Source organism: Halictus rubicundus, chromosome 11, assembly GCF_050948215.1.
Source record: "Halictus rubicundus isolate RS-2024b chromosome 11, iyHalRubi1_principal, whole genome shotgun sequence".
NCBI classification, from domain to species: domain Eukaryota; kingdom Metazoa; phylum Arthropoda; class Insecta; order Hymenoptera; family Halictidae; genus Halictus; species Halictus rubicundus.
This window is the reverse complement of record NC_135159.1, coordinates 14,995,285-15,022,586: the sequence shown is the minus strand read 5'-3', so window position 1 is coordinate 15,022,586 and position 27,302 is coordinate 14,995,285. Positions and strand designations below refer to the sequence as shown.

The 27,302-nt window shown below is 44.0% G+C and overlaps 3 protein-coding genes across 3 annotated transcripts; 2 read left to right on the top strand and 1 right to left on the bottom strand.

The window, feature by feature from the left end:
* The first annotated feature begins 627 nt into the window (after positions 1-627).
* LOC143358697 (uncharacterized) lies at positions 628-2,408 on the top strand. Its single transcript, XM_076796036.1, has 3 exons — positions 628-840; positions 1,924-2,055; positions 2,290-2,408. The coding sequence occupies exons 1-3, from the start codon at positions 640-642 to the stop codon at positions 2,299-2,301; spliced, it is 345 nt and encodes a 114-aa protein (XP_076652151.1). The 5' UTR covers positions 628-639; the 3' UTR covers positions 2,302-2,408.
* A 1,210-nt stretch (positions 2,409-3,618) lies between these two features.
* On the bottom strand, positions 3,619-10,297 carry LOC143358693 (sodium-independent sulfate anion transporter). Its single transcript, XM_076796030.1, has 11 exons — positions 10,049-10,297; positions 6,941-7,122; positions 6,661-6,856; positions 6,381-6,601; positions 5,980-6,124; positions 5,578-5,742; positions 5,034-5,195; positions 4,769-4,909; positions 4,258-4,403; positions 4,012-4,173; positions 3,619-3,919 (listed from the first exon to the last, which is right to left on the bottom strand). Exons 1-11 carry the CDS (start codon positions 10,089-10,091, stop codon positions 3,785-3,787), a joined length of 1,698 nt encoding a protein of 565 aa, XP_076652145.1. The 5' UTR covers positions 10,092-10,297; the 3' UTR covers positions 3,619-3,784.
* Positions 10,298-13,626: 3,329 nt separating this feature from the next.
* On the top strand, positions 13,627-26,225 carry LOC143358626 (trissin receptor-like). The gene is made up of 5 exons (XM_076795914.1): positions 13,627-13,841; positions 14,406-14,685; positions 18,972-19,147; positions 25,056-25,704; positions 25,781-26,225. The coding sequence occupies exons 2-5, from the start codon at positions 14,648-14,650 to the stop codon at positions 26,175-26,177; spliced, it is 1,260 nt and encodes a 419-aa protein (XP_076652029.1). The 5' UTR covers positions 13,627-13,841; positions 14,406-14,647; the 3' UTR covers positions 26,178-26,225.
* The last annotated feature ends 1,077 nt before the right edge of the window (positions 26,226-27,302 follow it).

The following is a 27,302-nucleotide window of genomic DNA, read 5'->3' as shown; positions in this document are numbered from 1 at the left end:
TCTTCAATTCATTGTGATAAACGCCTGGTTGCCAATGCCACGATTCTCTAGTCATATAAAATTAATCGCGCGCCATAGAATAATCGTGTTTTTATTATTTATTTCTCCGTGGAAACGTAATTACTCGATCAACACGGTGGCTGAGGAACATATTTGCCTGTACATACGCGAATTTAATCCACCTCCTTCTCCTCCTTCCCTTCGCCCCTCCCACGGCCTCATTTAATTTTAATTTGATACCATTGTTGTCTTCGTCGTGACGCAGCTAAGGATCCCGTGGGAATTTTTATGCTTTTTTTTTTGTTTTTTTTTTTAACTCGCGGGTCCGTAATCAAGGCACAGGAACAATTTAGCTCGTCGTTATTTCTTTACTATAACACACGTTCACTAACTCGCATAATCGCCGGACCGGCGATCGACTACTGTGGCTCATGCATTATCTTTTTCGACAAAAATAACGCGTAACAAAGAATCAACTACGAAACCTGGTTTTTACCGGACGAAATCTTCGAAGCTATTATTATGAATGATAATAATTTAAGGGATATCTGTAATTTATCATTACGAGAAATAAATAAATACGTTTCATAAGAAAACCCGACGACTTTTCCTTTGTTTTTGTTTTTTTTTTTTTGAGAAATGAAGGTTGACGGTGACAAAAGAAGAATAGTAATTGGGAATTCGGAGCACGGATTACGGTTGAAGAAGAATTGTTTGAGAAACTCGATGGCGGGGGACGCGATTAAGTATAATCTGCGGTGTAACCGTAACATTAGCGAGAAGATGACCAAGAAGGATTTTGTTTACGACATCAGGCCACCAAATCAAAGTATCAGAAAGGTTAGATTTTATGTCTATTGTCTTACTTCAATTTTTTCCCTATCGGTGTTGCATTTTGCATTAACATTCACGTCTCTCGGACATTTAATGAACAAATTAACGCTGGTGCAGGAATCGAAAAGCGCGCGAATTTCAAACAGTAAATACTTAAAACGAAGGTAATAATAAACGGATATATACTTTGGTAAATAATGTACATAACAGTGTGAACATCACGACAAATATTATTTTCAACTCGTCAAAATTATTAGAAGGAGCAATACATTTTTACACAAGCCCCGTTTCTTGTTACGAGCTTAGAACATTTTTACTGTACATAGAGACCGACAGTCTAGTAATCATAATTAATTAAAAACCAGTCGAATGCGGTGTACAACAAATGTTTGAATCAAAGATGACGCTGCAGTCGAAATGACTTTGAATCAACCGCGAAACATATTCGAAATACTACGAGAAACATTCAAAAATCTTAACTAATCCAATCGAGTATACAACAAGGATACTTCAACCTTGAATTTATAATTGAATTTGTAGTAGAACCTCGAATTATAAGCAACAAAATTCGAATCGAATGCAGTAACGTTCAAACCGAAGATGTCACCGTTGTACGTAACGTCATACTTCGGTATTTGCAAATTTTTGAGACACTTACCTCGAAATTCAGTGCAGACTTGTTCGAATCACACTCTTCATCCTTCTAATTGTCGAAATCACACAACACTTTGAACAATGCACATGAAATTTAGGTTGAAAATGAGAAACTGACGTACTCGTTCGAAGAGACGCGCACTGCTTGACAGCCAGCGGGTTAATGGCGGCCGGTCATGCGCAGTGGTGGCTGATCGCGCGCACCAGCACTGCGCGACGCGCGAATATTCAAACTTCGTGAAAAAACAACTTTACACTACCTCAACGATTTTTCATACATACTACCAATAATACCGCTAGCTAATGTGTTATTCACACTACTTGGAACTAGCATTACACGAGAAAACGTTTAGAACGCATTTCTTTGAAAATTTAGTCAGACAAGTATTGTTTAAACGCCATACCTTCGCGCATAAACAAATCATGTAATTCCAGTTCGAGGAAGGAAAATACCCGGTTGTGTTGCCGTTGCAGTTGCGTCGTAAACAGAGCTCAGATTCGAGAGCACCGCAGTACACGGTGATCTTAGAGAAAAATGATCATGGAGCCGGTGGAGACGCTATGAACGTAAGTAACAATTTATTTCGGTTGTTATTCATCAAAATTGAGTGAGCCGAATTTCACCAATTTATTTCCAAATTTTCCATTTATTAAAGCGACTGAAGAGACAAATTTTAATTTGGTTCCCCTTTCTACAAATTTTTATTTTTGTATTTAACCCTAATGCGTTTCTGTGTGTTGGAAGATGGGGCAAATTTTTTTTTGCTTCTTTATTTGTTTTCTATTTTGTTTTGGGAGTAGGGGTCGGGATAATGCGTCGAGTAATTTCTCCGATCCCAGGGACAAAGCAAGTTTTCGAACAGCTTTCAGAACAACGGCCCTTGGGATTCGAGTGCAATTTCTGTCGTGAGCAGATTGCCACTTTGCTATCGTTATCGACACACGTCAAGTTTCATCGTCGGACCTATTGCAAGTACTGTTACTGGATCTTACTGGAGAACGAAACGATGGAAAAGCACCTCCAGACCAACCACCGAATCGATTCAACTATTCCAACGAACGTCTGACCCTGGAACACTCGACCACCAAGATTTTGGAGCAACAAGTTTACCTCCTGCACTGCTCTATCACGTAACTTAATCCTTGGACAGAACCCTGTTATCGGTACACCGCCATGGACGTGATAAAATAGATCAGTATTGGTATTGAGATTACTACTATCATTTTCAAACTGGTTTGGTTGGGAGAGAAGTATTAATAAAACTAGTATTAAGTTTGTTCAAGTTTGAAGTTGAGTCAAGTTTGTTTCAGTTAAATCAAGTATAAATTAGGTCTACTCAAGTTTGCTTAAGTTTGAAGCAAGTGTATCTCGAGTCCACTCAGGTTTGTGCACGTTTGAATCAAGTATAACAAAGTATGACTAGGTATGCCGCGAGTCTATCAGCTTTCTTCAAGCTCAGATCTGGCCATGTCAGATTTAAGTCACATTTAATAAAGTTTGTTCAAGTTGGTATCAAATCTAACTGTGTTTGACCATGTCTTACTCGAGTCTAACCAAGTTTGAATCACATTAAACATATTTCTACTACATTCCAGTCAAAACAAACTGTGTCTATTCAAATCTAAATCAAATCCATATGGACTTAGCTAAAGCCAATCAAGTTTAACCGAGTTTGACGAACTTTAACTCAAGTCTAATCGAGTCTATTCAAGTTTGAACCAACTTCAACAAAATTGTACATGCCCCACCAGATACAAATCGACTCCACATAGATTTATCTCTAGTTTGACCACATTTTCACAAAATCTGTGAATGCCTCGTTAACTTCTCAGCGCAAAGCCCGTCCAAAATTGAATCCCCGCAGTCCATCAAACCACAAAATCCCCATTCACGTACACGCCAAACAATATAACCACCGAAACGGCAACGGTTTCGTCAAATCCGCCCAAAGGATGAAAGGATGATAGGAATATGTACACGAATGGTGGCATTCAAATTATTTTCGCAACGATTTTATCCGGGATCATGTCCCACGGATAACGATGGTTCGCAGATCGATAACGTTATCTGGTAGCGAGCAAACAATCCGCTTTCACAGGGGATACCATCGAACATTTTAAATTCGCCAATATAGTATCTTTATTCCTATCGAACGAGTTAGTTTTAAATAAATAGTTTCCAACCTGAAGAACAACCAACCATTAATTCAACTATATTAATTAATCTATTCAAAATACGGGCTCCAGAACAGTCAATCCTAAATCAATCTTTGGATTTCCATTTTTGGAAGATCGCTTATAGATCCAGGAACGGATCGGTACATAGATCAGGCGCAACGGTTCTCAGAACGTTCCGCACGTCTTCGTGGCAGTTGATACAGCTCAGGGTCTGGCCGCGAAGATGAAGATCGTTGGCCAACAGCTTCATGTTCTGCGAATATGAACGGGTCAAGGTAATTGATACTCGAAGAGGGGGCAAAGTAATTGCGAAACCGATGCACTACAGGCCAGAGAACCGGTTACCTTCGCGACTGTGACATCGATCCTCTTCAAGTTTCTGCAGTCCAGCAAGACGTTGCTCGGGCTCTCCTCGGATAATTTCATTATGCTTGTCCGGAAGTTCTCCGCCGCTGGGAACGTAACGGCTTCTTCCGGCGTGACGCGTATCACGGAACCGGCCTCGACCTGCAGAGAGAAATCATTCCCAACCGTGAGAGCTCATGCTGACTGGAGACGCACAACGGCCACAGCGAGATTAAGCTGATTTACCTCCTGGATCTCGGTATGCACGGACGGCCGCGCCGAGAAGTAGAGCAGCATTAATATATTCACAATGATGCCGATGATTATGCCCCACTCCAGCTTCAGGAACACGCAGAACAGCAGCGTGATCATCATCAAAAGGAAGTCAATCTCTGTGACAAATCAAAGACCGATGATTTGCAATCGCTTTATGGGGACACAAAGGGGCCTGGAGTACCTCTCTATGAGCGCGTTTGTCGAACATTCGATTAGACAAAGGGTAAGGATATTGAGGAAAAAAAAGAATAGTGTGAATGCGCAAACAATGGAGTAGCAGAAAGGGGGAAAAAATGCGGACACAGACAATTCCCGCTACCCAACCGCAACACTAAATCACGACGTCAGCCAATGAATCACTCGCCGACTGATATACCCACGCCTCTCTACAAGCTCGCGCGCCGTCCCGGGGGTAACGAGCACGCTTCGTTGGGCTCGCAGCCCTAAATGCAGACAAGGCGAACGACGCCCGGACACTTACTCTTCGCCCGCCAGAGCATGGCGTAGGTCTTGAAGTCGAGCATATAGTACATGGCGCATATAATCACGCCAGCCAGGGTTGCTTTCGGGATGAAGCGAAAGGTGGAGGTCAACAGACCGGCAGCCAGCAGCACCAGGCATCCTGCAATGAAAGGCGGCTGTATAATTAACGGAACTTACGAGAGGAAACTCGTTTGGTCTTTGCAATTTGTTCACGAGCTGGTCCCCGAGATAATTGAAAGACTATGGCGGCGTTGTGGACTCACCTGTGAACAAACCACCGAAGGTCGTTTTGACGCCGGACGCGTGATTGACAGCGGTGCGGGTGAAGGAGCCTGTGACCGGCATCGATCGCACGAACGAGCCGAACACGTTGCACACGCCTAACGCGAACATCTCCTGCGTCGCGTCCAAAGATTTTCCCATCGCTAAACCGAAACCATATCGACGTGTCCGCGGTTATTTATGGGGCCGGACGCCGACGGATACGCGAGCCTCCCACGCAACGGGTGGCTCGCAAACACATGCATCAAAGCGCTTCGGCACATTTAACTAGTCTGCTTTCGTGAAAATATTTGCGAATTGCTTTGCAAACGCATATCGCTATGAGGAAGCAATTTGTTTGACAAAACCACTACTGGAAGAATGATTGTCACTCATTTCAGTTAATTTCAATTGCTTCCTAGTGGGTGGCAAATTTGTGAGAACATAATTAGGAGCAGTATGAGTGTCACTGTCAAAGTTCTAAAAGCAGTTCAAGAGTCCCTAGCACCAAGGATACTTCAAAAACGAAGTGAACGACTACAGTACCGAAGGCCTTCGCGATGGCCATGTGCTCTATGGTGGAGACGACCGGAAGCGTGAAGAGCGTGGTCCCCATGGCGGAAGCAGTCTCCAGGAAGTCGTAGGTGCGATTGTTGGCTGTGATGGCGAATGGGGGCGGAGCAAACGGCGGTAGTCCTTCTCCCATGGTTCCTAAAAAATGATCGCACACTTTTCTATCGATCCTCGCATCCATAAAATATTAAATCGTCCCACAAGTCTTATCGCACATTTATATGAACATTTTTATTGGCAAAACTCTCTGCAGTATTATATTATGGACAAGTTGGCGAACTCGTGGGATGACCGAACAGTTTCTAGCGATAGAAGGCAAGCATAAATGCCGGTAGAAGCGATTGCTAATTGAAAAGAAGCGTTTCGTGTGCTCACCGGTCAGTTTGAACGGTTGTTGGTGGTTGACGTAGAATATGTACGCCATGACAGTCCCTACGACGACCACCAAAGCGTTGCGCGCTAGCGTGACGATCCATGCAAGCTTTTGAGGCCACGTGCCGGTTCGGCGTCCAGGCAAATTCTTGCGAAAATAGCGAATAGAGAAACGTTAGACAGTCCTGACAGCCGAGGTGTGAGAAACGGAGCACCTTTCTCTCTATCCGAGGCTCAATAGATCTAATAAAGTGGGTCCCTAATCGTGCGGGGGCAGATTCTCTAAAGCTTATCGCAGAGCGCGTGGTCTCTCACGCCGCAAACTCGAGGGGGCTACCTGTTCGTAGACGACAGTCGAATCGGTTTCATCAGGATCGTCTTGGCGAATACCTTCAGCTCAGTACCTTCAGCAAGACCAGCGCCGCTATTGTGCAGACGCCCAGCAACGTGTCCTGGTATCTGATCGCCTTCAGATTCGAGAACACCGCTACCAACGAGTCTACCAGGTCCTCGCTTCGACCCGGGATCCCCAGCAGGGATTTGAATTGTGAGGCGGCGATGTTGATGGACGCTGCTGTCGTGAAGCCTGTGATCACCGGCAGCGAGATGAAGTCCAGCAGGAAGCCTGGAAAAATTGGGTGTTGTCATATTTTTTCATCAATCTTCCCACGAATAGGGACTCACCTAAATGCAACAATCCCAAAGCGGTGATGAAGCACCCCTTCAAGAAGGTCAACAGGACTGCTATGTCAGCTCCGTACTTCCCGACTAGAGGCTGCACCATGGTGGCCATGATAGCAGTCGGTCCGATGGTAATACTGTCGCAGGATCCAACGATAATGTAGACGAAGGACGCCATGAAGGACGCGTACAGTCCGTACTGATGGGGAATCATAGAAACATAGAGTCCGGGTGAGCATGATTCGAAGCGATGATCGAAGACGATTCTCTCGTTTCTATTTACCTCGGGATTCAGTCCAGCAACGATGCCATAAGCGATACCCTGGGGAATAGCGGTCAGACCGACCGTGAACCCGGCGAGCACATCTTGAGGCAGCCATGCGAGCTTGTAGGCCCACGACCACGTCAGAACCGGCAGCTTCCGTTTCGCATAAGCCCAGCAGGCGTCCTTGCTGCACCGTGGCACTTTGAACAGAATTTCACCATATTCACTTGACGGGCCGTTACCATTTCTACTTGGGGATTTTCTGGCGCTCCGTTAGCTCTGGGTCTATGCAAATGATAACGACAAACGAACGTGAGATGAATTACGCTGAATGCACTCTATTTGCGTTAACACTAGGTTCACGGAGCACTAAAACCGACTAATTCACGTTACTCTGTGAAAATACGTCTGTCCGAATTTTTACTTATTATTTAGCCTTCTTTACAGTGTATACCCGAAGAAATAAATTTGTCGAACAATGCCTGAATAGTCGCAAATTAATAATACTAGAGCCCATCGTTTCGACAGGTCCCGTAAACCTAGTGTCAACGTTGATCTTCACTTCTCAGTGAGACTGCTCCCCGTCGGCGTTTGCAACGTTGTAAATAATCTCTCGAGCGACTCATCGCGTTTATCGCGCCGCCGTGTTTAAAAACGAAGGATTATCTCGTGCCTTCTCTTTCCCCCCCCCCCCCCCCCCCAATTGACCGACGCTTCAGTCGCGCTTTCAATTGACACGAGAATTTTTTACGATCCAGCATCGGGAGGAGGTTGCTTGTGCCCTTCGAGGAATTTTCTGTTGAACGTTCGCAACGATTTCAGCGGTTCTATTTGCAACGATGATCGAGGAAGCGTGGGATTAAGTGCTTCCCGTAGGAAGAGGACAGGTAATCCCTTCGCTGTCGGGCAGGATCACTCAAATGAAACATCATTTGCAACCTCGGAAGTAATCCTGCAACTTTTGAAATGCCATCGAGTTGAGAATATGCAGTGGCTGGAATAAATATCCTTTGACCTCCCTCGCATTTTACTGCATTTTACTCCGGGGGAAAAGAAAAAGAAATTATTCTACTGTTGCTGACTATATACTGAATACCTCTAAAAATCAATGTACACCAAAAGACAACAATTAGACTGCGTTACGGAAATTTTATTAAAACCGAAAACATTGTCAAAACAATGCTCAAACCGAATACCAATTCTATAAATTGTCCCTGCTCACTTTGTCTAATTAATCAATTTATCAAACAGGCGTCCTATTTGTGGGCGAAGCACTCGAAGAAACACCGAAGAAGAAGAAGAAAAAATAGAAATAATATTTTTAAGTCGACGTCCGCGGATAAAAGCGTCAACTCGAGTGCCAGAGCGACGGCAGCTCGCAACAATGAGGAACAGAGCGAGGAAAAATGTGATCATCATCCCGGAAGCTCGGAGATGATTGTCCGTCGAGCGTTTCTTAGGCCGAGTCTCCACTCTGGAATCGAGTTTGCCCGGGTAGTTTCCATTTCCCTTGTTGCGTGTCTGTAAACGGATCAGCCAGGGTCGCGAAGTTCCCGTCCGCCAGTAAACACTGGCTAATTAGCCCTTGCGATAATTCGCCGTGGTTTTAATCCGTGGCTTAATCCCGAGACAACAGGAGAAACCGAGCTATGTATTCGCTGTTTGGCCAGCAGCCAACAATATCTCTTAGCCGGGCCGAACTAATCCGATAACCAACGTCCGAATACAATCTCCCCGCGATAATTAAGATACTAATAAGTTCCACAATCTTAATACACTCTATCTCTGGATACCGCTGCCGCGGGAACGCCTACGGCTCTCTCGCTATCTCTCTCATCGCTCTCCGTATCTCTTCGACCGTCTCCCTTTCCCTCTTCCCTTTATTCACAGTAAATCTCCTTTATTCTCTCGGTGTCTCTTTCTTTCCAATCTTTCTCTTTTTCTCGCACTATTCTCTCTTCGCAATAAATTAATATTTACTAGATTATTCAATTGTATATGCTCCTCTTTGAAAGTCTGTTTCCCTCCAGTGACTCGTATTTGTCCTTTCGCTCTGCGCATCCATTTGTCCTTCCTTTTCTGCCATTTCATTCCGCTTGTTATACTGTATTTGTTTGCTTACTTCCTTAGAAAACCTGTTTCCTCATCTGTATGCTTCTCAGTCGATGAGATAGTCTTATTGCTTTGTTCTCTAGCTTCCTTAATCTATATCTCTTCTTCTTTTCTGTATTCCACCTGTGCACTCCTTTCTCTGCTACTCCCCATTGCTTATTTACTCTATTTATTGATTCACTTCACTGTTTTCTTTGCTCCGTTCCTTGTCTATCAGTATTTCATTCAATCCACTACTTCTCCTTGCTCTATTTCCTCATCTATCTCTTCCCCAGTCGGTAAGGCAGTTTCTTCTTCTGTTGTCCAGTTCTTCTAGCATCTATTTCCTCTTTTATTCCATATTTCAATGACACCTCCCCCTTTTCCTTAATTCTTCTATTTATTTACTCTCTTCACTATTCTCTTGGGCTCTTTCTATCTCGATCAATCATTAATCTATTTTCCCGGCTCTATTTCCTCATCTATCTCTTCCCCAGTCGGTAAGGCAGTTTCTTCTTCTGTTGTCCAGCTGTTCTAGCGTCTATTTCCTCTTTTCTTCCATATTTCAACGTCCCCTCCTCTTTTTCCTTAGTTCTTCTATTTATTTACTCTCTTCACTATTCTCTTGGGCTCTTTCTATCTCGATCAATCATTAATCTATTTTCCCGGCTCTATTTCCTCATCTATCTCTTCCTCAGTCGGTAAGGCAGTATCCTCTTCTTCTGTCTCCTCGTTTCTTCTATATTTCCAGAGCCTCTTCCTTAGAATAAAGTCAATTTCAAAAACTCTATTCCACGCGTCTGTTTCCCCCACTCCACTTCCTCAATCAGAGCAACCCTCAGGCTCGAGGGAAGCAAAATACCTAAACGTTTTTCAGCAAATATCTCGAAGACGGTGGCGGATGAAACAATCACGTGCACCAAACGAAATTTGTATTTTTGCCCGGGGAACACAGCTGCGCAAGCAGATTTCCGAAAATCCGGTTCGTTTGGACGCTACGAGACACAATAACGGCCGCTGTTGTCGGATACTCACTTTTCGAATTCGAACGGCGTCGCTCTTTATTGCTGATGTCCATGGTCTCCCCTGAGCTGATCACTGTAAACTGTTCTGTAAACCGATCCACGTTCCACGGTTCGCAGCTCGCCGGCGTCGATTTTCACTGGGATCAGCCGGCGTCGCGACGACAGGCATCGTTTTCGCGCGAGAAACAATGTCGAAACGTGGTAACGGCACGTGTCCGACTGCAATCCCGTTCGACGAACGATCTACGGAGCCCCCCTGTGATCTACAGAGATCGCTGGAACGCTGCTATTTATCAACCGGTTCGATCCCCCCACCTCTTCGCTCCTCTACCCGACATTAATCGAAGATCCAGCGCCATAATGGCTTGCAAGCCAGTCATCATCAACGCAATTGCTGTCTACGATTTTTAATCCGACGTCGCGCTCAATCATGGCCTACAGTGTTTATTAATTAGCTGCTGGGAGATTGGTTCAGGTTTCAGGATTTGAAATTCATGTTTGCTCTTAGGTGTAGGATGCTCTTCTGTTAATTAAATTATCGATTCGATTTGGGGAGCATTGTTGAAGCCATTGAATGTGTAATTTTTTAAAAATTGTTTAATTACAAGAGCATAGCGTCTCTTTAATTAAATTATAAATTAGGTACGGAGAGCATTGTTTCAGGGACTGGTTCAGTGGTTTTTTTTTAACTATTTGCTGAGAGGTATTTCATGTTTCTTTTTTTAATTAAATTATGGAGGCGGTTTTAGAAGCCTTGTCGAAGTCATGAATTGTTGAGTCAGTGAATTTTTTAAATTGTCAGTTCAGAGTTGCATGGTTTTTGTATTGTTATATAAATTGGGTTTGAGAAGACATTGTTTCACGGGCTTGTCGAATCTTTTTTCATGGACTTATTCAGTGGTTCTACAAAATTATTTATTCAGAGGGAAATGATATATTCTGTAAATTAAATAATGCACCGAGTTCGTGGAATATTTTTTTACGAATTGATTCAGTGATTTCTGAAAATAATTGTGTTATTTATTTACGTAACAATAGCGTTTGAAAGAGATAAAATATAAATTTACAACAATTTTAACATTCTGGGGATAATTCCATTAGAAATTGGTTCAAAAGCTTTTTTAAATAATTTTATGTTACGAGCGCGTGGAATTTCACGATGATCAAATACTGTTTTATTAAATTTGCGATGATCATACAAAATTCCCTTAGAAAATTATTCGATGGTCTTTTAACACAATGCGTAATTTCATGTTTTCTCTTAATAAATGTATTGCGCCTATTTCCAGGCAAACGAAATTCTTTGTTGACAAAACATGGATAAAAATCACAAAACCTGTATTTATTAAAACGAAGATCTTTATTACAAATTCTCCTGCATTTGCCTATCTTGTAGTATACAATATTTATTGTTAACCGTTAATTCTTAATTTCCATCTCAATAATACACTATCTCTAAAACAATATATTCCACGTTAAATAAATCATCCGGTACCGAAACCAGTGTCACCAAACGACGTATTTGCTTCGCAGCAATATGCAGGTCAGCAGATAGGAATTCGGAGCGGTTAAACTAACAATTTCCGACTAAATCAGTGAAAGTCTGCTAAAATCAATCTCTCCCTGTGAAATGGTTACATTTAACACGGTTAACGAGTTCGAGAACGGCGATCGAAGAGGGGCGGGAGGCGCGATGTATTATTAATTAATCTATTAGCGTGGTTCGCGACTGATTTGTTAATGAGAATCGAGACGGAGACAGCTGGTAATGAATTTCGATCGATTAATGCACAGTAGAGCCCGTGGGGTGTAATTAAATGCTGGGGCAGGTTTCGCATTCGAATCGCGGATTCGGTTTCTTGAAAATATTCTTCACGCCGATCACGTTCCATCGATACAGAGAGTCGAATCTCGAGAGCGAACAAACGCGATTTTATCGGACAATTTACTTATGGTTACGCCACTTCAATGTCGTTTCTCGTCCTTTTGCTTACGTCAGAATCGAGCGTGATCGTTAAGAAATCGGAACAACGAGGTGATCTCGTTGCTGTTATCATTATTATTGTTACTGTGGACTGAGGTAAGAGAAAACATATTAGAATCCACTGGAGAATATTATCGCGCGGCCAATTGACTCCCAATTAAAGCAACAATATAATATCGCGATAATATTCGGTCGAGTACAAGTGTTCCCTGGGAAAACCGCTTGCCCGGCCTTTTATGCGATCACCGATACTCGAGTGTTTTTGCTGCTATCTCCGGAAATGTTTCGTTTATTACCGCATTTATTTTAATCGTGTTTGGCCCACTTTCGTTAATAGGGCATCTTTTATTCAGCCAATACCGCGGTCACATTTATTGTTTCATTTTTTTCCACGCGAAAAACTGAGTAGAACGTGGCGTAAATTAGGTGACGAGTTAACTCGTCCGGGAGAGGTAGCGTCTACAATTTTATCAATTTTCCAAGAAAATTCCACTTTTTACACCATTCTATTCAAGCAACGTTGCCTGTATATTTGTCATTTTTAGTTTATTCCCTCTGCGAGCCATTTTTGAGAAAATGGATTGGTTCCACCGACGAGTTAATTCGACAGAGAAATATATGTACATACGTCTTCAACTATACTGCGGTGGCACAGTTTCCTCGGCTAAACAATTTGCTCAGCCATTCAGACGATCACCGATACTCAAACAACTCTCTATTGTTACTTCAGACAATGTTTATTTAACTGTATCACCTTTACAATAAAGATCATCTTACTTACGACATTTTATTAAAGCAATATTGTATACTCATTTACAATTTTTTTAATCATTTTTACGATGATAACCTTCACAGAAAATGGGGAAAACCGTGTGACGAGTTAACTCGTCAGTGTGGCTTCGAGCCTCAGATGTTCCTATCAGATGTCTAAAAGCGTGTTTTACAGGCTCGATTAAATTCCAGAAGATCCACGTACCTTCGTAGACTTTTTCCCACAGATACCATAAATGCTGCCCCGCTTTATGCACCCCAGATCGCATAAATTCCTCGCGTAACATATGCCAAACAGGTTCTACGTCGCGGCCGAGCGAAGGAACGCCATTGATACGTCTCGTTGGATAGGAAAACACGGTTGCATAAAAGTGGCTATCGAAAGAAAAATGGAGGGGTTCTTATAAGCGATCGGGGAGGTCTATTGTTGCGTGTATCGGCGCGATCATGCTCGGCCCCGGTCGAGCAGCATCGATTTCAGAAAGCAAAGATCGCGGTGCCCGCCGGGAAAACAGGGAGGCCGGGATTTCCGTTTGACTCCACGCGTCCTCGGCTCTGAAGGAAAAGGAACCAGACGGAAGTGGTAGCAACGCCTGCGCAAGAAACCCCGGACATCTCGGTCAGCTCGCACGGGCTAACGGCTATGAATGAAAACTCCGAGCGCTGGCTCAGTACCGCGCGGGACAGTGCCGCGCGATCGTGATCGCGATCGGTCCCTTCCGGATCCATTTATCGCGCACGGAAATGGTAAGAACGTTCAATCAAAACGCGCCAGTTCTTACAGTGAATCACAAGTACTCACAGTGTTCTTGACCGTGAATTTTTATCGGAGAAACCTCCCCTTCCCTCGACTCTGGTGGTGACGAGTTTATACGTCAGAGGTATACACGTAACGTGATAGGAACATTGTTGAAGTTATCTTTGCGAATTTGTTACCGTCGTCTTTGAATAGTGACGAGTTAAGCCGTCAGTGGGACTCGAATTTTCAGTGACGAGTTGTCTCGTCAGTGAGTGTGAAATTTCAAGTTAGAAGTGTGCATGACTGGAAGTAAGTACATCTTCAATGTTACCTTTGTCCTCTTTATTATTCTTATTTCGATAGTCGTGACGAGTTAATTCGTCAATCGAAGTAGAATTTCTAGTGTCGAGTTATCTCGTCAGCGAGGGAAAAATTTTGAATTGATATGTCTGAGATATACGTACAGAGAAGTAATAAGTAAATAATCTGTGAATAAATGTGACGAGATAACTCGTCAGTAGAAGTGGACAGACGAATTATCTCGTCGAAGTGAAATTTTGTACGGCAAATTAACTCGGGGATGAGAGTAGATTAAAAGAGTGACGAGTTAACTCGTTAAACCAAATCTAGTCGATGTTCCCTGTAATTGCTTCGCCGACGTATTAATTCGCGGCAGCCGCTTAAATAGGTGTCGCAAATCTGTCCGACAATTAGCTTAGCCTTAATTACTGTGCATTGTCAGCCGCGTCTATTAGCGCGGTTACCGGTGCAATTATATTAATCCATTGGTCGTATAAATCAGTCATCGTAACGCCGTTGGCGTGGATCGAATCAATTTTCATTAATCTTTGATCGCTGGTCCTGTTTGAACAGGTCTCGCGGCTACAATGGATCTCGCGCATCTGGTGGAAAATTAAGAGACCCTTTTTCTCTGGGGGAATCTGAGTTTTCGATTCGTGTGCGACGGACGGACACGGCGAGCCGCTGGTTTCAAAGAAAGAAAACGACCAGATGAAAACCACAGCGCGGACAATATGGAACTGGCGCACTGTCTCGAGTGCTGATAGTTTCGCACTAGCAACAGGACTGGCCATGGGAAACTTGTAGTAGACACCATGCCTGTTCTAGAAGTGGACCTCGAAGAGACGTCCAGGTGAGTTTCTACACATACAAGTTAACCGAACCGAAAAAAAATGTCTAGAACTAGAAGGTCCCCCTAAGGGATTAGTTATGCCCCTCTTTAAAGAACTGTAACTCCTACAATTTCAAGTATTTCGACTTGAAAAAATTCTATCGTATGGTCTAAATAATACAAAATATTTATGTAAAACCTCAACAAAGTGCAGTCGTCCGGTTTCTCTGCAAAAATTTTCAAAATGTCGCTTTCGACTAGGAGGTCCCCCTAGGGGATTAGTTATGCCCCTCTTTAAGGAACTGTAACTCCTACAATTTCAAGTATTTCGACTTGAAAAAATTCTATCGTATGGTCTAAATAATACAAAATATTTATGTAAAACCTCAACAAAGTGCAGTCGTCCGGTTTCTCTGCAAAAATTTTCAAAATGTCGCTTTCGACTAGGAGGTCCCCCTAGGGGATTAGTTATGCCCCTCTTTAAGGAACTGTAACTCCTACAATTTCAAGTATTTCGACTTGAAAAAATTCTATCGTATGGTCCATACAATAGAAAATATCTACGAAAATCCTCAATGCAGTACAGTCATCTAATTTCTCTACAAAAATTTCCAAACCGGGCCAGCAGTATGAGGCACCAGACCCCTTGAAGTAAGTACCGGACGGCAAGCTAATCAAATAATCCTCTTTTCAATTTCGTCCAAGTGAGAGAATGATTTGGTGATCAATTAACAATTATGAAGCGCGCAACATGCATGCCCGCGCAATTTCAGATTCGCGATTAATTCCAATAGAATCAGGCGCTACCGTTATTAAGCTTTATTGATTATTTACTGGAAACAACCCGGGCGAAGTTTTAATCAAAATCTCGATTCCGTTTAAGTTTCGATAATCTTCGATTAATATTTGCCGTCACGGCGTATTATTAATTTATTACTCCTCGCTCGGCGGCGGGGAAAATGTTTAAACGCGGAATGCGTGTCCGATCGTCTATCTCGGGAAAAATTCAACCTTCTTATCCATCGATCTTTCACTTTTCGGGACAGGGGCTTTCGATTAAACGTTAACGAATATTTATGGGTTGTTTTGCACATGCTCCCTGATTCGGCGGTATTGCGAACCGGCCCGAAGAAACGTGCGCGCGAGCACAACCGATCGTTTATCGAACGATTATCGGGTTGATGTGTGCCACTTGTCGAGAAACGAAGTGCGATTCTCTAATCGAATAACTCGATCTCGATCCACGCCACTTGTCCGTACGGTGACGTTCCTTAATTAATGACGTACGAGAACCCACTCTAATTAATGACACTTGAGGGGGTCTTCTGGTCAGGAGCGTCATTTTGAAAACATTTTTAGAGCAACAGAATAACCATGCAATCAAAATTTTTAAAGTCGAAATACTTAAAATTGTGGGAGTTATAATTTCCCGATTAGGGGCATATTAAAAAATGTGTCTTCAATATGCAATACCTCCTATGACTAATTAGAATTGTTTAAGGTGTACTACTAAATATCTGGTAACCCAGAACATTAATAAATAGCACCTGAAATTATTGATTCGATCCGGGTATAATATTTCAAAAAATTAGTATCCTCATTCCCATCCTAACTCCAACATCTAAACTGCTAATAGTCAGTCTAGCCCAGGACACAATGTGAGGTCTGAGTCTGCAAATAATTAGCATCCTAAATCAATGATTAGTAGCATGCCAGACTCCCTCATACCTCCATTCACCCAGAAAGCTAATAACAGGTATCTGCCATCAAAGCTCGATCGACATTATTTATCGAACCTATCAATCGTCGATCAGATCACGATGATCTTAATACCGGTGCAATTAGCGACCGACTGATTAGTATCAGCAGGAACATTTCTCCGGGCCTCGTGGCAGACTCTCTCGAAATACTTTTCCCTGATTGCTATCATGTTGTATCGATGTTAGAGCCTCGGTACGTGACAGATAAATCGATGATCGATCATCGTGCCGGACGATCAGTTGGAAAACACGTCACCGGGACGCCTTATCGATGTTCGATCCAGAGCTGCAGGGGAATCGAGCTATAATGATCACCGCCATTGTTTCCTCGGATCGGTTAAAAAATTTCCCACGTTCCCATCAGCCGCGAAACTAATCGAAAGTACTTTACATGCGGCCCCCAAGAGAAACACATAAAAACAATTCTCCCTCTGATAGAAAACACCCATTCCCGTTCCGCCATTTCGATGGTAATTTTGCGTTTCCATTGAACGGTTTTGCAGATCGTTACGCAACCCGCCATGTTTCCCTTTGCATAAATCGGAGGCCCGATCGAAATGTGCTCCCAGACTCGCTGTAAATTGGTGCTGATATTTAAAATGTGTTCTCTTTCATTGTGACGTATTTATACGTCGGGATACTTCCTGCGTTTCGCAGACACTGGGACACCTCGTAAATTTTTAATTTTTTGAACCTTAAAGTCGTCGTGATTCCTTCGTTTTATTGTTGACCTTACAATTGTTAGAAACGTGTTTTTGGAAATTGTTTTTATTGCAATTTTGTTCCAAATATTTTGGCATTCTGAAAGTGTCCGAAAAATGATGACTATATTTTTAGAAAGACGTTCCTCACGCGTTCATCGAAAAGACCGTTTGCATCCACAGGACTGCAGAAAAATTCTCGGAACAGGTTCGCCGGCATGTAGACTGAACAAGCATTTGCTGCCCTGGTGAATTGTTTGTTAAAAAAGTAGAAACTTCAATTTATCGAAATTCTCAACTCCGTTAGACATTTTCACAGTCCGAATGGGGTACAGCTGTACAATCATTTGCAATAAAATGCAATTACGAAGAATAACATTGGAAACTCGAACAGAAAATTTAATTTTGTCTCCCCATGGAACTCGCAAAGTTAAACTATGTCCACACCAGTTCTGCCACAGTCCTCAAATAGTCATTTATTCGCAAAAAGCAAAGCTATTACGTACAGTACTCTGTCCAAACCTAGAATCATATTTCAAAAGAATGAAAAATTATTTCATGAAATATGTGCAAAAAGCACCCGGAGAAATTCAACAAAATCTTAAATTCTAGATACAAAATTAATGCAAGACCCGCAGAAGAGAGTTATACAAATCAAAATAACTGAACACGGCAGTGTAATAACACTGAAATGGAGAAATTTTCAATGTAAAAATCAATGCAGAACGCACTCGGTGAATATTGCAAAATGCCATCTCTCCTCGACATTGCCACAGTGAGTCAGATTAGTTTCCTGTTGGTGTACTCGTTTACAAATACACGCGCGACCGGAATCCTCAGATCAAATATGACACGTGGAGAGAGTACGTGAAGCGGTAGGACTCTGCAGCTATTTATGGTTATAAGGTGATCAGATACAAATCTGGTGATCCAGGTTCGAATCCCGGATGCCGTCCTTTGACCATTTTTTCCTGAAACCCGGCGCACATGTGACTGAATGTAAATTCAAAAGAAAAATATACACGCCGTTGTTTGCAAAGAAACGGGCACGCTCCTGTGAATATTCATAGAACGCCTGTTAACAAAGTTTTCCTCCGAATTTCCGTAAAAAATATTCCACAAAACCAAACTAAATTGTATCGAAACTAGAACACACTAGAACTCGCCCTAGAAACTGTTTCTTCGACATTTTAATAATATTGCAGAAATAAAAACAAATTCAAAGGGAAGACATGGCTTACAAGACAAGCTTAGAATTGCTAGTAAACAAAAAAAGGTTCCTATTAAAAAATCGATTGCAGAAGTATCTTCTAAAAATATACAAAAAAAAAAAATCGAAAAATGGAACTAGAAAACTAGAATTTGTCTCAGGGATTATTTCGAATAATGTTGCAGAAATAAAAATAAATTCAAAGAGAAGACATGGCTAAGTTAATACAATTTTAATCCCTGGTAAACGAAAAAAGGTTCCTATTAAAAAGTCGATCGCAGAAGTATTGTCTAAAAATATGCAAAAAAAATCGGAAATTGGTACTAGAAAAGTAGAATTTGTCGGGGCCTAGTAAAAATTGATGTGACCAATGTATGTTAAATCAAAGTGGCAAAGAAACAATTTGTATCAACATTAACGAGATGATTCGAGCACAAATGGCCGAGCACTCGAGACCGGGAAGAGTGCAGCGGCCAAGATGGCGGCCGTCGCGTCGCGTCGGCGGGAGAACAAATGTACTTTTTGGAACGAGGAGTGGAAAAGTTAGCGAACGAGATCGGCATTTTATAAAATTAGGTCGCGAGGGGAAGTTTCGGTAAGAGCAGACGAAACGAACTTTATCGCGATTTGTTCCAGAATGATCGAGCACCGCGACGCGATCCTTTACGAGATCCGCAGCAACGAGAGTTTTATACGAAACGAAACTCTCCTGCAGAACGTATCCCTGATCGAGGACTACATCTTCGACAGGACCGACGTGCGAGTGATCTTCATCACGCTCTACACGGTCGTGTTCGTCTGCTGCTTCTTCGGTGAGTCCCTTCCAGCCTAATCGTAACAACTACAGCAATCCTAATCGATAACATCAAGCAAAAATCCTAATATCAAAACAAGATTGTCACATAAAAATTTGTGATCTTTGTGCTTCTGTAACTTCGAGAAAAAAAATCGTACGACAATGTACCCGGGCTTGTTTTGGAGGCTAAAGTCTCTACTTTCGCACCCCTAATGTCCTTTTATCCCAAAAAAAATTTTTTGGTTTCGGAGAGGGTGAAAAACTGGAGTTTCGTTTTTTCGAAATTATGAAAGTTTGAGCGGCTGTACAGAGTTCCAAACATTTTTTTGAGGGTTGATTTTAACGTAGTCTTGTAGAGAAAAGTCTCCCCTTTAAAATGACTCTTCGGAAGTTGGTCTGCGATTTTTTTCGCGATGTTATCGTACTTTGAATGGGAACTGGTTCAATCACTTATTTGATATATTTCGCAGTAGTTATAAAAGTACAAATAATAATTCTACCTGAGCAGGCTTTGAGAAAAGTTTATAAGCTTGTTAGATGTAAAGAAAGCATAACATGTTTAAAGATATTTTTAACGCAGCTTCGTCTTTGCAACTTCTTGAGCTGTAAGAAATTCTGCAGTGGACCAAGGTAGACGGTTCGCAAATTAATAAAGTTTCGTTCTGATAAGGCACGCGAACGAGCATTTAATTCCGTTAATGGTCTACTGCTTTGGGGAGACATTCCTCGTGTAATTATTATTAATGTCCCGACAGAAATGGCGCGACGCGAAGACACAAGTGTGCAACGTGTACGAAAAAGACGAGAAAGAAGCAGCCAGAGGAAAATGAGAGTAGCCGTGTCCCCATAACTTTTTTGTTTTCACTTAAAGCGTCTCGTTTCCATAGGAAGCGAGTTTTCTGTAGCTTTTGCGGGTGCGGGACCGTTTCATATTTTTCCCGGGGATCGTAACGAATTTAGCAAAGTGAAAAGTAACAGGGAAACATTGCCGAAACAAAATTCACGTTCCCGGGGACGTTGGATTCGATATTCAGTTGGCAGCGCTCGCGGGCACGGACTAATTCTTAATTAGAAAATAATGTCGCGTGCTCGAGGCTCGAGGGGCTCGCAATTAGAAAATAACGAAGACCGGATACGAACCGGCGACAAGGCTGAATTAAGATTTATCGACGAGCCTCCGCCTGGTAAACAAAGCGCAAATCGATAGTGCCAATCTCGCATTTCTCCTGCGTCCGAACCGGAAGTCCTCCGGCCCTCTGCAATTCGTTTCCGAGCCGTTTCCATCGTTCAAAGATAATTTGTTTTTCAAATCAGTCACCCTTTCAGAAGGACCGTTCAGAAACACATTCTCTAACGGAATCTCTAACGAAGTTATAGTTAAAAGTCAATTTACTGTACAAATTTTCAAATATCCCGGGAGAGAACATAACCTCAAAATTATTCAAATTGAAAGTCTATAAGTCTATAAGTCACTGGACTTATCTAAATCTCTAATTCGTTAATAAATAAATAGATTTGAATTTTTAAATCACGGAAGAGTTGCTCCGTTTTAAAATGGTCCAGTTTTTGTAGGAAAAATTTTTGCAGCTTCGATTTTTACTCTCGCTTTGCCAACAAAAAAATTCCAAAAAGTCTCTCGTCGCATTCCTATTAATCTGTTCGCGCGGAAAGTCTTTGAAAAAAATGGATGGCATTTTACGGACAATTTTTGGGTAAACTAAACAAAAAAAAACTGTAATCCATTTAGCGACGAAAAACCAGATCGCCAGAGCTTTGAAAAAATCGCCAACGCGTCGTAGTACTCTGTCGCATAAAATCCGTCTGGATCACGATCTCATGCTCCAGTGGAACGTATTTTTCGTTTGTTTCGAATTTCGATGGGAAACAATTGTCGTCGCGGCGAAATTGCTTTTTTTTTATACGCCTCGTAAACTTGTAGAGCGAACGGCTCTCTAACAGGAGTTGGGCGGTGGGTGGGCGGGCGGTGGGCGGGGCGAGAGCGAAAAGAAAGCTGAAGCGGAACGTGAAAAACAAGCACGAGATATGATTTGCTTTGAATAAGCAACAGAGCAGAATGGGGGGGGGTCTGAAAGAAAGGATTCATCGCGAGCGCGACAAAAAGAGCGAGGGATCTCGGGTATTTGAAACTGCAGGGCTCGTATTAGGGGCGGGGCGTCATCGCCGCCTTCGTAAAATTGCCTGGCAGATTAAATTTCGTGACCCGGCCGAACGGAGGGGTGTGTGTGATCCTATGAAAATTCAATTAGCCCTGCAAAAGAAAAACGGTGGCGAAATTGTTCGAGATGTCCAAAACGACGAGGTAATCACATGACATGTGTATAAACCCCGCCCCCTTTCACCAACGCAAGTTTTTACTCGGCCTTAATCGGCCGGAATCGCCTGGCTCCCGTTGGAACGCGCTGATATAACGGATCGCCCGAGATTGCGACAGATTTTTCAACGATCTTTCTTTAGAGCCGCCGGGAAATCCGGGTGTTTGTGGTCCGACGGCGACGTGAACGCCTTAACACGCTCGATGAGCTTAATGACGGTAATTTCGTTTCTGTCCAGAGCAAAATAGTCGCGGAGTGCAGCCCGACGCGTTGAAACTTTCACTGGATTTCACGCGATTAGATGGTAAACGGGATAATTGAGGGTCCAGAGGAATGGGAGCGTGGCGCGGGTCCAAGTGATCCACTAAAGGTTATCAAGGGTAACAGGAAAAAGTCAGATTACTTTAAGCAGAAGATTAATTAAAGCGCAGGACATGTAATAACAAAGTGTACAAAGAAAATACCAAAAAACTTATTCTAACTGAGGATTTAGTAGAAGGGGCGGAGCGCCTCTCTCAATCTATTTGGTGGCACCGCCCCAACTGGGCAGGGCCCAAACGCTGCGGCCAGTAGCGCATCGTCGCGCGTCGGAGTGGGGAGCGCGGGGACCTTCCCAGCCGATCAGGCGAAACTGGTGGGCGTGTCGTGCCTCCGGGCGCATTCTGTATTCAGTGGAAATTCGCAAATAGACGCGAACGCCGGCGCATGTATAAAATATGAAACGAAGCATTCTTAGAATTCAAATTCGAACCTAGGGTTTCTTGAGGCTTTACAGTTCGAGCGGTACAAAGCATGGGATTAGACGAAATGAAACAGCAGAAACTCGAGGTAGTCGGCGAAGCCTGGCTCGACCTCGCCTCTCCCCGCCCACTCGCCGCGAATTTCATTCCAGCCTGGCTCGCCTATGCAAACCTCTATCCGTTGCTCGAAGTCTTCTCGGAAAATACGCGAAACTTGACGCTCGAGGAGGACTTCCGTCGAGTTTCATTTTAATCTCTCTAATCGTTATATACCGTCGCCGGTCGGTTTAACCGAAACTCATTATACCGCCGCGGGTGTCACCGGGCGAAATCATAAAATTACGGACGATGGGCTGCGGTGGGTGGCCGGGTGTAGCGAAGGGGTGGAGAACGGCATTACGCAGACCGCCCACTCGAACCGGTTTTAATAGAATTCAATTCGCCCGTTCTTGTCCCGCAAATCTGCCGTTATTCGGCGACTTTTTCAACCAACTTTCTGTCGACACAACGGCGCCTCTCGAGTTTCGTAATCTCGTTACAGTGCAAAGTGTTTACTTGTGAGGGGAGAGAGACGTTACTCGAACGAAAGTTGCTTTAGAGCGTGTTCTGACGCGCGACGGCAAGCGTGCACGTAATTCCGTATGAAACGATCCCGACGGGTTTCCATTGAAAATAACTACACCTCGGAACGACCGTTGTGATTGGTTTCTCGCTCGCCGGAGAAACCGCAACTGCAAATTATTATTTGCGAAAGAAAATTTTTACACGAATATACACTGGGTGCCGAAATAATTGATACGCGTCGGTAAAACAGAAAAATCGGGAGGTTCTACCATCCCGATCTCGCCGCTAGAGCCCGTTGTCTTGGCTCCTTCAAACATGGCGTCTTCCATAGACAACTCTAAAGAAAATATATATTCTACAAACTCTAGAGATCATTAAATAACATAGTTCGCAAATATATGAATATTTCACTGCTCGTCTTTCGTATGACACTAGTTTCAACCTCACAATTGCTGTATTTGCCTTCATGGATGGAGCCAAAGTTCTCATGTGGGTAGCTACAACATGACCGTCTTGTATTAGAGAATGCAAAGTGAGTAGTTAGTTAGTTTAGAATGTTCCAGAGCGAAAGAGTTCAGCAATACTATACTGTTTTCTTTTCCGACTGCCTCCGAGTCTCTCGATACCGTAGTAAGAGGAGGGCGCCGTGTAACTTTTGATTATTGGTATTCAGGAAACGAACGGGTCGGAATTCGACCATGGACAAGTTGCTCCGTCGGACGCGAGACGGAGCTCAAGTTATGGAAATCGAGTGAAAACGTGGGGGGAAAAATTCCGATGGGAGCGCGCGTGCTACCTGTCGATCGGTGTACAAGCTGGTCCAAAATTTTTATCCGTTTCTCCGTCTATTCGATAACTTATCTTGAGAAACACATCTGCGCAAAAAAATCAGTGGATTTAAAATTGATCTACAATCGTAAGAAACGGAAAGGTGTCGATAGCACTTCTGGTGGAACGACACGTCACGCGAATATCGAATCGCGTGCCATCCTTTGACAGGGCGCGATGGCATAGTCATTTCCTGGCGACAGCTTTTAAAATGATTCCACGACAGCGAACGCTGGCAGACTGTCCCGACGGTTCGGCATTTACTGATCTCTGGTCGAGTTTATCGAGATCGACCCTGAGATTCCCCCGAGTCTCGATCAGGCACGTTCTGAATAGTACAATCGGAATGATTGTACCGAGCCAGACATACTGAAAACGGAATTTAGGAAACCACGAACCCGGAGTACCATAGTTGAAAGCGACAATACCACACGAGAAACACGCTAATTCGTAATCTTTTGTCTCTGTTCACGCGTTTGAGATTATTAAATTGCTAATTAGCGAATTAGTGAACCGGAGCAAACATAAGAACCACGTCGGTCTAGCATATGCTTGCGCAGCTGCCGAGACTAATTAATTTACTCTGATTAGAGCTATCCGAGTGGAACGCGGAAATATGCGCTGACACGTCTTTAGCGGGCGCGCCGGTTAAAACACAATTTTCGAAAGAGAATCTCGGAGCCTTTCTACGCGAGAAGCTAAGAGGCTCACGGTGGGAGTGGTCTTAGGCGGGCTTACAGTTGCGAGTTTGAAGCATTTAACAAGCATAAGTAGTCCGGATTACTTTGAACAGCACCATGAGCGTTTGCTACGTACGTTGATTTTCTCTAAGACGAATTCCTTCTGGCCCCGAGACACAATGATCGACCACTCGTAAGATAGCAATCGCTTAGTTCCCTCCGGTCGTCCTGTGGCAGGGACCATTGTAGCGCCACCATTAATAACCCATAGACAAGGTTGTAACTTGTACAAAGCAAACTGGTTCATAGACGAGCATAGATTGGCACGTCTCAATTTATCGTTTCGGTTCCCTTGAGATGGTCGATAAAAGCTACGGTTCGGTTCCGTGGTGGCTCGATCCTCCGCTGGAGGAACAAGGATGCACGCCCGGAGGGTTTGAATTTACGATGGAGGACCCCTGAGTGTATGCAACCAGGAACGAGGCCAATACGATTCCGTCGGAATTCGCCGTCGCGATCATGAAAAATCGTGGAAAGTTCGTAATCACAACTATCGCACGGTTGCGTCCGTGGTTGCCGAGTGCTAGGTGCACCTTAGGTATCTTGTTGGTGCAGCTATGGACTGCATAGTTTGCCCAGTGGAGCACTTACTTCGCTCTGACGAAATCGAGAGCGGTGGAGCCACGCCTACTCGGCGCGAGACACGCCTACTTGGCGCGAGCCACGCCTATTCTGGGCGGGCCACTCCTACCAGATACCAAGTCAGGTCCTCTTTCCAGGCAACCTGATGGTGATCTTCGTGGTGAGCTTCTCCCGCCGACTGCGCAGCATCACCAACTTCTTCCTGGCAAACCTGGCGGTGGCTGACTTCTGTGTGGGCGTGTTCTGCGTCTACCAGACGTTGACCAACTATCTGACGAACAGCTGGAAATTAGGCGACCTACTCTGCAAGGTCTACATGTTCGTGCACGCACTGTCCTACACCGCCAGCGTCCTGATCCTGGTGTTGGTCTGTGTCGAACGATACCTGGCCATCGTCTACCCAATCAAATGCAGATCCGTGCTAACCAGACGACGCCTGAGGCTAGTAGTGGGCGTCGTCTGGATGATGGCAGCGGTGTATGCCTCGCCAAGGTTCTTCTACGTTGAGACAGTGAGCAACGTGCTGAACACCGGGGACGTGGACATCATCTGCATCGCTAACATCAAGAAACACAATAAGAACGTCCTGGACGCGGTGAACTTGGTCTTCCTCTACCTGATACCGCTTTGTCTGATGACCTGCCTCTACTCGAGGATCGCAGTGGGGTTGTGGAGGAGTGGGGCTACCTTGGCTGCACCTGGCATGCCTAGGACCAGGCATGACGGGGCACAACACATGCACAGCTCCGGCAGGAACGTGCTGAGGGACAGACGGGGCGTGATCAGGTGGGAGTCACCTAACGTTAGGTTTACGGAGCATTGGAAGCGAGTATTTTGCATTCTGTGACATTCGTTCTTCCAGAATGCTGATCGCGGTGGTGATGATGTTCGCCGTGTGTAACCTGCCGCAGCAGGTGCGCATCGTCTGGCGACACTGGGACTCCAGCTACGACAGAACGTCCGATTTCAGCACGCTGCTCACCCTCTCCACGTTCCTGATCTCCTACATGAACTCCTGTCTGAATCCACTGTTGTACGCGTTCCTGTCGCGCAATTTCCGCCGAGGGATCCAGGAGCTGTTGCTCTGCAAAGGATCCAGGGGTCGTGCAGTCAGCTTGGCCATGGTTTGCACCAGGGACACCCAAACGCGGCAGGAGAATGGGACGATCACTACTCAGCCCCAGAGTTCCTTGGTCCGTGATAGTTCTCGTGGGTCCAGGACTATCATCAGACAGGTCACCTGCGAGAAGATTTCCTGATTCGAGGCCACCGAGGTCACCAGGACCGATTGCGCTGAAACGGAGCTGACCTAGGGCAGCACCTCGGTTTAGAACGCTAAAACTGAGGTGACTTGTGGAATTTTTTTTATAGGAATTATCAGATGGATCTTTCTCAAATTTTCACGATAATTTCTTTCGTGTTCAAGGAATATGCATACATTTTTTTCTTTAAATATGCGTGCTGGAAATTGATATACGGGGTGATCTATTTGAGTGTACCGCAGGGGGTAGTTGTCTAGGGTTAAAACATTTTTGGAATTGATAAACGGGACTCCCCTCTTCAGCCTTCTAGCTCGGGGGTTCGGTGTCAGTCTTGACTTCTGATACCGGAGGCACGAGGGAAATCTTCAAATTGCTCAAGATCTACTTTGATCAGACTACTGGAAGAGAGAAAGTGCTGTGAGACTGTGTGCTGGCCGCGTCAAACTCAGTCGGGAATTAGAGTGTATATCAAACAAAGTTATGTAAACCGTCAATAGTAAATTCAGTTAGTGAACGAGTGAAAAATAGAAGAAGCTCTCCCTGTCGATAATAAGTTGGAGCAGTGACGTGGTCGGTAATAAAGTGGATCGGTGGTACAGTCGGTAAAAAATTGAATCGGTAGCCCGGTCGCAAAACATTTCGAATCGACTGTACGATCGCTAGCGCAGTCGGTAACAGTCTGAATCGGTTTGACGATCACCAATTCGGTCGGTAACGTTCTTGATCGGTTGTGTGATTGACAGTACGGTCGGTAACGCAGTGAATCGATGATTCTCGTACCGATCGAGTGAAATATCGTCGGAGAGACGATTAAAGATGCATTTAGGCTACGTTACTTTCGCAAATCCCCCTGGACTTCAATTCCAGCGGATTTCTTCGAGGACGGACTGCACTCAGAATTGCAAGCGGTGAATCTTTTTACGGTATTAGCGATTCTGCAACATTCAGGGCAATTCTAAGCCGTCGACATTTGGCACCGGTACAAGCGATTTCGCCGCGCAACTACCCTCCTCTTAGACAATACTTTCCGTGGGGTGGCACGCGGGGCTTGTTGCCGGTGGTAAGGAAAGAATGCGGAGTAATGTGCTCCTATTGGAACCCGTAACGGGCCGAACGTGTTCT

Excerpts from the sequence above, each read along its gene's own strand:
- LOC143358697 (XM_076796036.1), top strand. The coding sequence starts at position 640 with ATGAAGGTTGACGGTGACAAAAGAAGAATAGTAATTGGGAATTCGGAG. Across the intron at positions 841-1,923 it reads CAAATCAAAGTATCAGAAAG|TTCGAGGAAGGAAAATACCC; the intron begins GTTAGATTTTAT and ends ATGTAATTCCAG.
- LOC143358693 (XM_076796030.1), bottom strand. The coding sequence starts at position 10,091 with ATGGACATCAGCAATAAAGAGCGACGCCGTTCGAATTCGAAAA. Across the intron at positions 6,857-6,940 it reads TTGCTGGACTGAATCCCGAG|TACGGACTGTACGCGTCCTT; the intron begins GTAAATAGAAAC and ends ATTCCCCATCAG. Across the intron at positions 4,910-5,033 it reads CTTCGGTGGTTTGTTCACAG|GATGCCTGGTGCTGCTGGCT; the intron begins GTGAGTCCACAA and ends CTTTCATTGCAG.
- LOC143358626 (XM_076795914.1), top strand. The coding sequence starts at position 14,648 with ATGCCTGTTCTAGAAGTGGACCTCGAAGAGACGTCCAG. Across the intron at positions 14,686-18,971 it reads GACCTCGAAGAGACGTCCAG|AATGATCGAGCACCGCGACG; the intron begins GTGAGTTTCTAC and ends GATTTGTTCCAG. Across the intron at positions 25,705-25,780 it reads GACAGACGGGGCGTGATCAG|AATGCTGATCGCGGTGGTGA; the intron begins GTGGGAGTCACC and ends TCGTTCTTCCAG.